We start from the raw sequence: 15,762 nt of genomic DNA, 5'->3' as shown, positions 1-15,762 counted from the left end.
CCTCTAACTCAGATGATTGTTTAAATGCTCCCCTCCACTGTCCATGCAGTCATTTATTGGCAGTGCAGCTTTGCAGGGGGCTATAGCCTCCTCCAGACTGCAGCCCTCCACTGTGGGCCCCAGTCCCCCACTCAGTGAGGACACGTCCAGCTCTCCTACCCAAGCTGGCAATGTTTTCATCTTCCTTTTTGGGGAGCTGGGAATTCATTAACCCTTTTTGCTGTGAAGCACATGAACCTCCAGCATCTCAGCCTTGGCCAGCCAGCCCTCACCCTGCCAGGATGGGGTGGGGATGCCCAGCACCACCCTCTTGGCAGCCAGCTTCATTTTGAGCCTCACTTTGGGGCTTTGGAGCCCACGTGAGACTTGTGATCAAGTCCAAGGTTGATCTTTGGGGCAAACAGGAGAGCAGGAGATGCAGTTTTTTTCTCATCTCTTGGCAGCAGAGAAGCTTCCCAGTAACTTAGTGAGCTCTAATAACCATTAAACCCCAAATTCTTGCTTTAATAACCATTAGAGAGTCTCCCTGCAAACTCTGAACAGCAGAAAATGTTGACATTTATTCTCTCTGTGCCCAGCTCCTGGGAAAGCAGGAATGCTGTGTTTTCTTTAGGCTCTAAATCCTTTAACCCTGGGATGATCCATCTTCTGTGTTAGTGCAGTGCCCTAATCCCAGCTGGAGCATTTGTACATCACTGTAGTATAAATATTTGTCAGCTGGCTGAGCTTTCAGGGCTCACCCTGATGGCACAGCTGTTTGGCAGCAGCACGCTGGTTTCCAAAGGCTGAAGGGTTTGAGCACTGGGAGAAGCTGCTGCAGGATCCTTCTCTGTTACCATCCCTGTCCCTGCTTGCTGTGTGCCATCTCTCAGGTGGCAAATGCTGTGGTGAGGTGGATTAGCGTCTGCTGTATGCTCATAAGCCACTTTGAACCATCTGGCCTTTAATGGCCTGAGATTGCTGGGCAGTACTATAGCAAAGTAAAACAACATTTACTGCAGAGCAGGAAAAGTGCTCTCTGAAAATGGATCTTTTGGCAATATTGCTCCACACTGTCCTCTAAGATACATACATAAGAAACAGAGGAGGGACTGGAGCCATGGAATCAGAGTCATACCACTGTTGAAGTTAGAAGAGACCTCTGAGATCACATCCAGCCTCTTGCCTAGAGCTTGCAACCCCATGGCTTCTGCTAAACCACCACCACCACTAACCCACGTCCCTCAGCACCACATCCATGCATCTTTTAAATGCCTCCATGGGTGCTGACTCCACCACCTCCTTGGGCAGCCTGTTCCAGTGCCTGAGAACCCTTTCTGGGAAGAAATCTTCCCTGATATCCAACCTGAACCTCCCTAGGCACGAGTTGAGGCCACTTCCTCAGCTGATGCTGTCCTCCTCCTGTATTTCCAGAGACACCAAGCTCACAAGCTGTGTATTTTTAAGTTGCTTTTTATTGAAATGTAGTACATTAGCAAACCCTAACTAGTTGGTATACACTACTGACATACCGGCATATACCACGTTAACTACAATACAGGGTTGTTATACTTACACCAAAACACGTCAAGAAGTTCTGCTGCTGTCAAGCTACAAGTTCCCAAAGGCTGGCAGGATCTGACTGTCAAGAGGGCACCACACTGCTCACGTCCCCACAGAGTCCCCTCAGCCAGACCCCTCTTTGCTGCTGGCCTTTTCAGGCTTCGTGGTCACGCTGGTGGGATCCACCTTGCAGCAAGGCAGTTGCAACAGACTTTTCACTTTGCATGCAGGCAAACTGGGGGTTTGTTCCTTACTGCAGCCCCCCAGGCCCCAAGGCTGGGGTGTCCCCTCTCTGCTGGGACAAAATGTCCCCTTTTTGGTGGGTTCTGTGCATAGTTAGCCATGGCCTGGAGCAGGTGATCCTAAAGAGGCACAGTCGTACAGGGAAGCTGTTAGCATTTAACATCAATCTGCCAACTGCAGCAGGGCTGACTGATAAGCAGAAGAGTGATGCTATCACTCAGTTTGCTCAGAGAGGTTATTCCCCTTTACAGGACTGGTGAGACAGCTCTTATCACTGCTGGGAGTTAAGTTTAAACATATGGGGTACAAAAAGTCTACCTGCTGATGTGGTGGCAACCAAGAAGGCTTCTTTTTCACACAGCACCTTCCTATGCAAACACAAAGAGAGCCCAGTTGGGTGACACCCTGGGACACTGCCTTGCTGGCTGGGATGCAGGGACTGCACGGGTCTGCCAACAGGAGCTTTGCTTTAATGGACCCCAATGTCCCTGCTGAACTTCCCTGGCTTGAGAGCAGCAAAGGGTGTTCAACTTTGTTTTCAAGGCCAGGGTTTCCTGTGCTGGAGCACGGCAGGGCTGCTGAGCTGTTTTCTGTAAGATCCTCAGCAACACAGCCCAGGTAGGTGCCAAGGCTGTGGGCAGCCACAGCCTTTACTGCCTGAGACAGCCAGAGGGTGTTACAGACTCAGCAGATTCAGAGCAAACCCAACGATGTGGCACCATAACCACAACCCAGCAGAGCTGCTCTCTTAGGAATTAACAGCTCTTGTCCCCCTGAGGGGTTCAGGCAGCTGAAGACCAAATTAAAGCCAAGCAAAGGTGAGCCCCGGAGCACGTGGGAAGCAGCAAAATAACAAGCAAATGGCACAGCAGATGCACATAGCTGAGCTCAGGGCAAAGATTAGAAAGCTTCTTGCTCCTGAGGGCATAGTGTACAGCGAGCTGGGGGTGGCTGCAAGTGGAGAAGGAAATAGCCCCTGCTCATCAGGACTGAGGGAACCTCCACCTGTATGTCCAGCACGTTTTGGGGCTGCAAACCTCCCCACCCCCCAGCTGTATGACACTAGCTCATGTTATACCTCAGCTTTGCAAGGAAATCACTCTAAACAGCTTCAACTTTCAATAAACCCCTAGGTACCTCTTATTTTGGAGGAATATTAACACTGAATGATGAACTCCTTAGGGAAAAGATTACTTTAGGGCAATACCTTATAGCACAGAGGTCCCCATGCCCAGAGACCCTGGATGATATTGCCATAAAAAGAATAAATATTCAGACATTATTGCACAACCAACACATCCATCTCTGTTCATCTGGGCATCTCCACGAGGCTAGTGGGCTGAGGAGAGCAAAGATGCTCCATACAGGGGTCCACAGAATGGGCACCCCACAACAACAGCCTGCTTTGGCCAAGAACAACCCACCAGAAACCTTTGTGCTCCCATGGACGGTGATGCTGGTGTGGAGCAATGAACCCCCTTTGAGGGGCTGGCTGGCATGGTGCTGGCATGAAGAAAATGCTGGAGGCTGGGAGGATGGCAGTGCCTACACAACAGGGACCTTCACCTGGCTCTTTGGAGGAGGAGGAAACCAGTAGTAACCAATGGGGTGGAAAGACAGAGACCAATTGGGGAGAATGAAGAGTGTTTGAGAACCTCACAGGCTTTTAAAAAAGAGCAGGTGAAGGAAAGGATCAAACAACTGACAGAGATAAAAAGGTGTCAATTAGTGCTGCTTTGCAGAAGCTCCTGTGAGCGGCTTTCATCCCCCAAAGCACTTCATGAGCACCAGGTACACCTGACAGGGCCCCTGTGAGTTGGGAGTTTTGGCCAGTAGGACAGGACATCACTGACTAGGGGAGATGCAGCCCCAAATTGGGAGCAAAATCCTGGCCAGAGCCCTGCTCTTGTCACTCATCCCACAAGGAAGGGGTGGGGGTGGTGGGGTGGGTTTAGCATTTTCTCCTATTTCAAAGACAAAGGAAGCAAAGCAGAAATGAGCACCAACCTGCACAAGTGGAGTCTACCTTTACCCTGGTTAACTGCATCATCTTCCCTCTCTCACCCTCCTCAGTGATTTCCACCCAGTGTGCCAGAGCAGCTCACTGTGGGGCAAGGAAGGGGAAAAAAAAGTGAAGATATCTTTAAGTATAAGGACACAAATGCAAGCTGCCAGGGCACATCACACACGCTCCTGCACGGCTCAGGCTGGGAAATTAGGTCACACACGGATGGGTAACACTGGGTGAAAAAGGAGCAGAAGCTTCGCTTGTGAAGATCAAGGTGGCTCCTGGGGACCCTGCCCTCACCCCTCCTGACCTTCTCTCCCCACCCCACACAGCAGCAGCCCTGTGGCTCTTGTATTTGCCCACCCTGCCTTGCTATGTGCTGCTTTCTTAGTAGTAAAACCCAGATGACTATCAGCTAAGTAAAAAAATATGCATTTTAAACCGTTCAGTCAACTCACTCCTCAGTAACCAGGCTGCAGAGCTGCCTTGAACTTCAGCTTGACCCTGGTGCCTTCATCCTTCAGCTCATGAGCTATGACTGTGGCTTCATCTTAAAACTGACTTGGGCTAAAAGAGTCAGGGAGCCTTGGCATGGCCCTTGCCTCCTGCAGACCTCCAGCTGGCACTGTTTTAGGTGAGCACATTGGAAGGAAGCAGGAGATGTGCAGAAGTCTAGTCAGACAGTCCTCAACACAGTTATGGAACTATTTTGGGGGGGGATTTCTTTGGCTTATGTAGGCTATCTGGCTATTCCTATAGCATCCTCAGGTGCCAAGGCAAGCATCCTAGAAGCAAAGGAGAGTGCAAACAGATGACCAACACATGAGCTCACTGGAAGGAGTGTCATGAAGTCAATCTTTCAGTATTCAGTATCACCAAGGTTGGAAGAGACCTCAAAGATCACCGAGTCCAACCTGTCACCACAGACCTCATGACTAGAGTAGGGAGGATTTTAACATGCTTCAAATTTAACTACTTCATGTTAGTCTTCCAGGTAAAAAGCACACAGTCTGGTTGGTTTGGGGTCTTTTTTTTTTTACTGGCAATTATCCTCTAAGGACAGAAGCAAGCCTTGGTTTTACCAATGTCTTACGGGAACATGCAAAACTCTCAAGGAACAGAAGGCTGGGAAAGAGAAGCTGAAGTCCTAGGGTTGAAGTAGTTTAGGGAAACACTTGGGAGATAAAAGCTTGCTTTCTTTCTTTCAAATTATACATATAGATGTCATCAAATGACTCTTTTTCTGTTTAAAAGCACTTCTGTTGTTTTTCAACCTCACAAATGATTTTCCAAGTCACTGGCACCTCCAGTCCTTGGTAGAAGGCAGTATGCTTTACTTCTATGAAATGACTCAACCATACACAGCACCACTGCAGCAGCACAAGCACAACAATGCTCATCAAGCTTTTTGTTTTCTTTTATATATATATATATATCTATCTACTGATTAATATTAAAAGGAAAACCTCAAACTTACCAGCACAGCCCAGAAAAATCACCCATGTTGCTGTGGGGCTTCCTCCTCATCTTAAACATGACTAAGTAGAAGAATGTCTGCCAGGGCATGTCCCAGCACGCAGGTAGGGATCAACTGCTCAAACTAGCTTTAAATGTTCCCAGTGTTGCAAGATTTCCCCAGTCCAGGATGTCAGATACAATCTTCAGCTCCCTTCTCCAAGATGCTACAGCACGAATCCATTTTTCTATCACTACGCCCCAGACCCTGATGATCTCCACCACAGAGGCAAACCTTCCTTCCCCCATCGTTAAACCCAAGATTTTAGGTTAGAAACAAGGAGATTTAGCAGAATATCAATTACATTGATTAATTGGTCTTTGGAGGCCTTGTACTGTCTAATGTGTGATGTAATTTCCCTGCCTTTTCTAGCTTTTCTGGCTGCTCTGGGACAAAGCCGACGCAAACGGTCTCAGTTGGAACTGAGAAACCACCACATTTTTTCATGCCCTGCAGCAATTCCCAGTGGCCCTGGGGCAGATCCCTGTGTCAGGCTGAGGCAGCCCCTGCCAGAAGGATTTGCTTGGAGCAGCTGTGCCCCACGCAGTGCCACCACAGGCCGTCCTACCCAAACCCCTGCCCTGCACCCAGCTCTCGCCGTGGCGCTGGGACCCACAGCACAGGGCAGGCTGTCAGGTGCTCGTGGGAGCCACCCAGACACTTTGGTATTTGACCACAAACAGCCTGGTGCTTGCTGTTGTAACCTCCACGGATCACAGCAAGCCCTACAGCATCCTGGCCAGAAGGTGATGTTTCTCTGGGGCGGTTGTTTTCGGAAGGCCCTCGGCACTCACACGGCTGCCTGCTGCCATCTCACAGATGCAGTTACAAAACCAGGGGTTGCTCAATCAGCTCTTCTGCCACCCCCCAGAGCCCTGCACTGACCTGAGTGCAGCTGAGCCAGGCTGGGCTTGGGAGCCCTGCCCAGGCTCGCTGGTGCTGTCAGGAGCTGCCCCTTCTTTGCACAGAGGGAGGATGCTGGCCACAACCTGCTGCCTCTCAAGCCCCCGGCTGGCATTTTCCGCAACCTTCCTTTCTGCTTTGTAGGAGAATGTGGGTGTGAAAATTGTGCTCTTAAGTAGTCTGGGCTTTAAGTGTATTTCCAGAGTGATCTGAATGATAACAGAAGTGCATTTGGTAAATATAAATGTGGGAATTACGAGAAAATCCTCCCTGCACTTCACACCACCCACTCCTGAATTATCAGATTAAATAAAGCTGACGCACAGCAACAAAAGTCAAAGCAGGCTCCACAGAGAGGATCATTTCCTCATTATGCAGAGCTGGGTTGTTCTTTTTCTCTTAAACATCCTGTTCAAGACACAGCTAAACCGCACTTCAGGTAAGGATATATGTCAAGCAGACTGCTACACAGTAAAAAGAAAACAGACTAAAGGAGGGGAAGTTCCCCTGCCCGTAGCCCAAGCGGATGAAATTAAAGCGTTGGCAGGGTTATGTCTTACCTTTCTTTTTTGGCTTAACTGATTTCTCAAGATCCCTATACAGAGGGTGAAGCTTTGTTTCACAAGGACACAAATGCATTCCTACACCTACAGTAACTCAGACTGCCATGGAGAAATAGCCAAACATTCATTAAACAGCTACGCATTGTCCGGTAGGAAAAGGTGGGGCACAAGCCCTCGCTCCTCCACATCTGCTCGTCTGAGGGACGCTGTGGATGGGTAACTCCAGAGGTTCCTCTCTCCCTCTCCCTTTCTGCATTACTCTTTCAGAAGCTTGCAAACAATTTTCATTTCCCCACCACTTTTGTCACACACACTGGTAAAAATGGATGCTTTTTTCCCCTGCAGTGTGTCAAAGCTGTTGCTGCTTTCCTTCCTTCTTCTTTCTTTTGCATTCCCATTCTTGATGTCAGGGGGAAAGAGCACAGCTTGGAGAAGGCGTGTCTTATTTAACTGTTGCAGGTCTCAATGGGAGAAGGGGTAAGAAGCTTACCTCTTTTCTTCTCTGTGTAATGCCAACATGCTGGCTTTTTAAAAAACCTCAGTGAAAAATTCTGTGGATTGTTTTAAACCCCCCCCTCCCCCCTCAAAAAAAAACCCCAAAACCCACCAAACCAAACCAACAACCAAACCAACCCAACAAAAAAAGTTAAGTGAGAAATTCAGCTCATTAGATTCCTGCATATTTCAAAGAGTCAGGTTTTCAGGTAGATCAAGTGCTGGTTCTGTGAATTTCCTCTCTGTAGAAAGAGACTCACTTGACTTGAGCACACGGAAGGACCAAAAGGTCTGTTCTGTGTAGGCCATTTTCCTCCTGCTTCAATCAGGTTGGAGAAAAAAAAAACACCAATAAACAAAACCCAAAGCATCAAGTTCCTTGAAACCTTTCTGCAAACACAGGTCCACTCTGCAGCCTGAAGGTCAGACTGGCTCACTGTTGCCCGGGGTTCCGTGGGTTGTAGGAAACTCGGCGCGCTCCTCAAGGTCCCTTCCAGAAGGGGCTACTTCACAGTAAGGTTATGGATTGACCGAGACTGACGACTGCTTTTACCAGTCACTGGCCATCTCCCCTACAACAGCTTCCCTCTCTGACATCTGCCCAACCCTCTGGACAATCGAAAAATGGGGACAGCAGACGCCTGTGTCAGGGTTTGCAGCACCACACAACCTCTTAGGACCACCGTGAAGCCTCTCTTCTGCACCGCCGTGGCTGGACCGACACAGCTCCCTGTGCTGTCGCTCAACCATTCCCATCAGACAACCCTGGCTTGCCTGCAGCTCTTTGTCAGCTCAAAGATGCCACCCTCAGAAACCACCACGGCTGGTCCTTCGTCTTTGCAGTCGAGAAGGCGGGTTCGTGTTCTGGAAAAAGCAGCTCTTCTTCAGACAAAGGAGATCCATGGAAAGAGTACACAACAATAGGAATGAGAAATGAAAAAAACGGGAAAAGGGCCAGGAAGGAGCATGGATTCCTTTCAGGTCTTGTTCTCATCATACATGTCCAAGGCAGGCTCGATGGTCGAGAACTCGCTCTCGTAGACCAGGCTTCGAGGGGACAGAGAGTTACGATGGAAGAAGTGACTGCCTGCAAGAGGTAGGAGAAAACCTCGTTAGGAACAGGTGTGAACAGTGCAAGACCTGAGTGAAACATCCTTGTTACATGGGTGCCAACCACAAGCACAGCACGCCTGGCAACGCCAGCCACCCTTCAACAGACACCAGGAACAGCTGCACGAAACAGTTCACCTCCCTTGCTCTGCTCCCCTGCCAGCTCAAAGCAACTGCTTTCCATATGCATGAACAATCCCACCTCAAATGGTTCCTGCAGATAAAACAGGTCAAGTCTGAGCAAGGCTGGGGCAGGCTGGAGTTTCGCACTTGGGGTTTGCTGTTGATTTACAGCCCTGTGAAGCAGCCAGGTGCTTTCTCCAGAAACTCTTGGTAAGTGTCCCGGTCCCTGTGCCATGCACCAGCACAGAGCACTTCAGCATGGGACTGGAAGGAACCGAGAGATCACCGAGGATGGTCTGACCAATGCCAGCGAGAGCCTGCCCCCTCCAGAGCTCAGCAACCTCCGTCCACCCAGTCACCATCCACAGATCTCCTTACACAGAATCAAAGGAGACCAAACCCCCTCCTCCAACAGTGGTGATCTCTGAAACAAGTAGCAAGAGGTTGTTTAGATAAGTGTTGATAGAGCAGCTGTTGGGGAATGGAAGTTCATTTTTTCCCTTGGAGACCTGGCATGCCCATGGCTCTCCAAAGCCACAGATATTTTGCAAGGTGCCCTGCCCTACTGCTGTACAAATGGTTCTCTCTGAAGCATCTATCAGATGAGGCCCTCGGCCAAAACATTTTCATTACTTGGTTTCTCAATCCCAGGGGGCATTAGCTTGGAGCAAGGCTCCTTACATTACAGTATGCCAGGCAGTCAACTGAGCCAAACTGGAGGCAACTGAAAAGTTTCCAAGTTCATCAACAAGGCACTCAGCAAACCAAAGTGCCTTCAGTTTCAGGCATCAGTGAAACAAGCTGCTCAAGGGGATTGCAGTTTTAGCCCTGGCAGAACACAGGTGCTTAAATTCTTCTTTCTTTGCCAGGTTTCAAGTCCAGTCCATGCCCTTCATAAATAAAATCTTACCACAGATATAAGGGAAGACATTACCGAAGGATGAGGGATATGCTACTGCCCAAAACATCTTTTCTCTTTCCCCACTCCCCCAAAAGAAAAGGAGAAACCCAGGAAGTCCTGATTGGAATTAAAAAGAAGAAGCTGGAGTTAGAAACAAATGTGTGGAGTTGTTGAAAGAGCAGATGTGAAGATGGATTTTGCACGATTCAAAGCAGAGGCCCCAGAGGAGCGATGGCTGAAGAGCCAGGGACACTGCAGATGGGCTCCACGCAAACTCATCTTCAGCAAGCTGCCATCCTGATCTGCAGCAGCTTGAGCTGCACAGCAGTCATGTGCCTGGGTCAAACCCTTGTTCAGAACTGCAGAACACTGAAGCTGGGCAACGTATCTGCTGCCAGCTTCCTAACTGCACACTCACTCAACCACGTGCACCGAGAAGGGGAAGTTCTCATAAGCAAAAGGTTTTTGGTCTTGCAGTTAACTGAAGGGAGTGAAGTTAGCAGTTACATTGCAAAGCAGTGAACTGCTCATGGTGCCAGGATCACACATCCAGGTATTTGGAAGTGTACTCTGTAGGAATATACTTTGCAGAAGCAGCTGGTAGTGGATGATGAAGACCTGCTTTGTACACCCAAATCATCTCCCGAGTTTACAGCTTGCTAAAACTGGGTAATGCTTACAAATGCATTTGAAAAGGTTGAGTTTTTGAGGGAACAACCTTGCAACTATACCTTCCAGATGATTATAGTGTGTCTTCAGACAAAAAAACACCCTTGAAGCTTCTTAAAAATTTTATCAGACAAAATTGAGTCCAAGACTCTTTTTCAATGTGATATGGGTCAGGACCAAACCTCAGCTTGCAGCTGGAATAGTATAGTATAGTATAGTATAGTATAGTGTAGTATAGTATAGTGTAGTATAGTATAGTATAAGTATAGTATAGTACAGAATAGAATAGTATAGAATAGACCAGATCAGACCAGGTTGGAAGAGACCTTGGAGATCATCAAGTCCAACCTATCATCCAACACCATCTAATCAACTAAACCATGGCACCAAGCACCCCATCAAGTCTCTTCCTAAACACCTCCAGTGATGGGGACTCCACCACCTCCCTGGGCAGCACATCCCAATGGGCAATAACTCTTTCTATGACGAACTTCTTCCTAACATCCAGCCTAAACCTCCCCTGGCACAGCTTGAGACTGCGTCTGTAGTATTGGAAGTTTCATCTCCCGTTCCTTCACCCTCTGAAATGTTACACACTGAACAGCTGATGCTGAAAACAAACAAAGGAGACTCTAAAAGCTTGGTGCTGCTTTTGTTTTGATCACACAAAACTCAAACAAGGGCTTAGGAAGCAGACAGCCCAGGCTGTCATTTCCTCCATGTGCAGCCAGAGTTCCAGTCTGGCAGAGCCAGGAGAGAAGTTTAATCGAGGGGCAGGCAGGTCATCTGGCAACAAACTTTGAGAGTTAAGCTGTCAAAAAAGCACTGCACATCCAACACCTCTGAAATCCTTCACTCTGATGTCTTCTGGCCTCTTGGCAAAAGCAATGTAAGCCACCCACCTCCAGGGAGGCTGCATGTTTCCATGCAGATACCAATCTCTTGGCTCTCACACCACTTTTGGGCCACATCATTCATTCTCTCCCTAAATGTCTCTCTCCTCTCCAGCACAGCCCACCCAGTGCTGAAAACCCAGCTGGTGCTCAGTGCTTTTCAACACTCTATCTTCAGGTGCTCTCATAAGCAGGTTGGCATCACTGCCCACAATTTATGGCTCAAAACCCAGTCAGCAGGGCACGGTGACCCAGCTGTGCTCATCTTAACACAGAAAAGGGCTGGTGTTGCTTTGAAGAGGTGGCATTGGTCCTGTTGATAAATTTACTGAATCAATGTATTTTAAGGATGAGTAGAAACATCCACAGCTCCAAATCCTGTTTATGACTCTGTTCCTCCTCTTTTGCACGTACTAAGGAAGATCAAGATTTCTCTCTTTGGTACAGAAAGCAATTGGGAAGTCTGCATTTAGTTTGAACACATGGAAGTGGATCCTTCTGTGCTCTTTGCCACTATTCTTTATTACATACTCACAAAATACTTTTCAGATAATTTGGTTTGAGTCTGCAACTAAACATGCTACTCTGGAATTGATCTTTACACCTACCACAGGGTGCCACAGAGCTAGGCACACCACCAAAGGCAAAAACTCAAGAGACACAGCATTGTCATAGCACTGCAGGTGCACCAGCAGTATTCACCTGGAGTTCCTTCCATCCAAAAGCATTTTAATGCCCTCAGTCATCAGCCAGGGCCATCCTGTACCACAAGCTGCAGCCTCTCCACAGCTCCTCTGGCAGATGGCTTAATGTGGGACTCCAGTTGGAGCAGTCCCTACCTCAGACAATCTGTTTCAGACAGTGCCTCAGTTAAGAATGAGGAAGCAGGATTATTTCTTATGCTATCCTTTCCTCAAAGCCAGCTGTTGAACAAGGCCCTGCTGCTCCCTCTTGAACTACACCCTGCGACACCCTTCCTTCAGCCCAGTCCTGCCATCTGTGCGGCATCTGGGGAAAGAGACCCGCTCTTCTTTCACTGCTGGGATTATGCATACAGGAGTAACATTACTCATCTTTTTTGTGGGGGTATACAAAAGCATGGCAGGCAACAAACACTTGCTGAATTTCCTTCTTTTCTATCCAACAGCAAAAAAGAAAAGGAGGGGAAGGGACGAGAGGGGAAGGGACAAGAGGGGAGGGGACGAGAGGGGAAGGGACGAGAGGGGAGGGGACGAGAGGGGGAAAATGAGGTTTTGGGATGTTGCAGAATCCATCTTTGAACACATTCCATCAGCAGGGTAACTTTCACTCAAGGTCAGGCTTGATGGGGCTCTGAGCAACTTAATCTGGTTAAAGGTGTCCCTGACTATTCACAGAATCACAGAATATCAGGGGCTGGAAGGGATCTTGAGAGATCATCTAGTCCAGCCCCCTACTGAAGGGGGTTTGAATAGATGACCTTTAAAGGTCCCTCCCAACCCAGTGCATTCTATGAGTGTACACACTTACATTGCTAGCCTGACCTGTGATTAAGCCAGCAGATATTGGCTGTGTTGCCATAAGCACTTTGTTGAGACGACTGGTAGAGGCTCAAAAGAAAGATTAAAAAGGTTGCTCCTGGGTTATTTGAATCATTTAGGGAGGAAAATGCCAACCATTTTCTTCCCCATATCAGTCAACTTCTCTTCCTGCTGCTGTTCTGTAGGAGAAACATGAACTAAACTGTCTGTGCTGCCTTTCAGATCTGGGTCACCACACTGTTCAGGCTGTCCCTGCACATCCCTCCCAACAGCATTCAAAGCACTTAAGGATTTCAGTTTTAGGAGACAAGCACGACTGCTGTTGAGGGATGGGCAACAAAAAGAAGTCACCCTTTTGTTTCACAGCTTGTCCCTGGAACCAAGCTCTAGCCACATTCCTCTGGTTTTGGCTGCAAGGCACAGTGACCAACACTGTTTTACCAGGAGTCAGTCCTCAGATGCAGTATGTTTGGGGTGTTTTTTTCCCCCTTTCTCTTGGTGAGTAAGTCCAATGGGGTTTTCCAGTCTTTCAAAACACACTTAACTGCTTTATTGATTGGTTTTGTGTTTCTTTCAAAATTTCACAAGGACACAGTGAAAAATAATTCTATTAAATGCACTGAAGCCATCATGCACTTCATCCCTTATTACAAAAGCTGCTCTCTCAGCTGAAGGCTGCCAGACAGATAAGAATTAAGAAACTATTTTAATGTAGGCTCTGGCGGGGTTCCTAAGTTCTGAAAGTGCCTATACATAAAAACAAACAAAATGAAATTAAATCCTCTGTTTCCCAGTACATAAAACAAAAATTAATCCCACAGTAAAAATTGCTTCTCTGTCCATTTAATTAAATCAGCACACATTAAGCTTCCGTCGCCTGCGCCGTGGTACAAGAGCAACAAAACCAACCTAAGGCAGAATAGGTTTTTGCCCTCTCCCCATTATATTTTCCTTAGTGATTTGTTACCTTCATCTACTCATCTCATTAACCCAAGCATCAGCACTTTTGGCTGCCCATCAGATCTGCATGTTTGAACTGCCTGCTGTGAAATTACTCACACACTGCTTGCATAAGTAAACCTGCGTGGAACAGCCTGAGTGAGGACAGCGAGGAGATGTTTTCCCGCTGCCTCCTCACTGGTGAAAAAGCCATGGCAAGAAGGGACATGTTTGTGTTGAGCTCTACATTACAGCAAAGACCATCATCAACCTTCCATGAGCTGAATTTGAACAAACTCCAGTCAATAACACAAAAGGAGGCTCTGGGGATGATAGTGGAGGAAACCACCACATTTTCACTCAGTATTAGGAAGGACAAGTGGTTTAGAGTAACTTCACTTCTACCAGAAAGAAGGGTGGCATGAAAGCAAAAGACAGCAAAGGTTTGCAATTTGTTTGTCAAGAGAACAGTGCTGAAAGCTTCAGCAATGCCCAACCTGAAGGTGAGAACCAGACTGCAGTCCTCCCCGTGCAACACAGGAGTGTTACAGGAGGAGCAATGGAGAAAATCTTCTTTCTTCAAATCAGTTCTCAGCTGGACTCAAGGTAAGACTGTTCTATACCAGAATGCTTGGCCCAGCTCTTTTTCCTGCCAAGCTGGTCTGGAGCAGTGGGTAACAATGCTCCTGTTCTCATTCCAGTGCTGGCTGGCACCATAAGAACGGCACCGAGTGAGGTTTCCACTTGTTAGTGTGTAAGCCCCAAAATGAAAGAAGAACACAGATCTGCCAGGACACAAAACATTCAAAAGAAACAAAGAGCCTTATAACATTCACAAAAGGCTGTAACACTTCAGTACTAACACAAAGTCATCAAATCATAGAATGGCTTAGGCTGGAAGAGACCTCAGAGAGCATCTAATCCAACCTCCCTGCCACAGGCAGGGACACCTCTCAACTAGCCCAGGCTACTCAAGGCCCCATCCAACCTGGCCTTGAGCATCTCCAGGGAGGGAGCATCCACAGCCTCTCTGGATAATCCATTCCAGAGTCTTGCCACCCTCATAGTGAAGAATTCTTCCTAAGATCTAATCTAAACCTATCCTGCTTCAATTTAAATCCATTTCCCCTTGTCCTGTCAGGGGACACTCTTGTCCAGAATCCCACTCCAGCCTTCCTGTAGGTTCCCTTCAGGTCCTGGAAGGCAGTTATAAGGTCCCCCTGGAGTCTTCTCTATGCTGAACAATCCCAGTTCCCTTAGCCTATCCTCATAGCAGAGGTGTTCCAGCCCCTGTATCATCTTTGTGGCCCTCCTCTGGACTTGTTCCAACAGATCTGAGCCCCTCTTATGGTAAGGACACCAGAACTGGACGCAGCATTCGAGATCCAAGAAACATTCTCACAGAGTAAGGTTTCATAATTAAAGTTCGAGCTTGGTTTGGTGTTTGGTTGTTTTTTTGTTTTTTTAATTTTTATTATTATTTCTTCACTTTTTTTCCTTAATACAAAGCTTTGGCATCAGCAAATTTCATGAAAAAATAGAATGTACTAAATAATTGCTTGTGCTGCATGATCGATAAATGATGCATAAAAATAGGTGTCTCTCTCCGAGGCGATCGGCCGGGAAGCGCTTCTTCAATACCATTCTGCTCTGCAGGGGCAGGAGAGAAAGGGGGGGAAAAAACAAAGGAGAGAAAAATATGTAAGTTAATACTGACAGCACCAAAAACAAAGCAAGCAAACAAACAAACAATCCTGCCCAGAGAAACGACTAATTATATACAAGGCCAGAGTGTCGTAGGATCAGTCAGGGTTGGAAGGGACCACAAGGATCATCTAGTTCCAACCCCCCTGCCATGGGCAGGGACACCCCACACTAGAGCAGGCTGGCCAGAGACTCATCCAGCCTGGGCTTAAACACCTCCAGGGACAGGGCCTCAACCACCTCCCTGGACAACCCACTCCAGGGCTTCACCACTCTCATGGGGAAGAACTTCCTCCTCACGTCCAGCCTGGATCTCCCCACCTCCAGCTTCACAGTATCACTAAGGTTGGAAGAGACCTTAAAGATCATCGAGTCCAACCTGTCACCACAGACCTCATGACTAGACATTCCCCCTAGTCCTATCACTACCTGATATCCTGAGGAGTCCCTCCCCAGCCTTCTTGTAGCCCCCTTCAGATACTGGAAGGCCACAATTAGGTCTCTTCTCTTCTCCAGACTGAACAGCCCCAACTCTTTCAGTCTGTCCTACCAGGATAGGAGCTCCAGCCCTCTGATAAGGAGGTATCTGCTCCTTACACTGCTCTTACAGGAGCAACAGAAGAGACAGGGCAG

General features: G+C 47.9%; 1 protein-coding gene across 1 annotated transcript in view; it reads right to left on the bottom strand.

Moving 5' to 3' along the window:
- Nucleotides 1-13,013: 13,013 nt before the first annotated feature.
- Nucleotides 13,014-15,762, bottom strand: part of RNF130 (ring finger protein 130) — a 53,113-nt gene continuing 50,364 nt past the window's right edge. The window contains exon 9 of the mRNA XM_068162437.1: nt 13,014-15,075. Coding sequence (XP_068018538.1) covers nt 15,060-15,075 — 16 coding nt within the window. The 3' untranslated portion in view covers nt 13,014-15,059. The remainder of the gene's footprint in view (nt 15,076-15,762) is intronic.

Source organism: Melanerpes formicivorus, unplaced genomic scaffold, assembly GCF_026170545.1.
Source record: "Melanerpes formicivorus ecotype bairdi unplaced genomic scaffold, bMelFor1.0.p_v2 SCAF_2, whole genome shotgun sequence".
NCBI lineage: Eukaryota > Metazoa > Chordata > Aves > Piciformes > Picidae > Melanerpes > Melanerpes formicivorus.
Note: the sequence above shows the minus strand (reverse complement) of the source record. Positions and strands in the feature narration are given on the sequence as shown.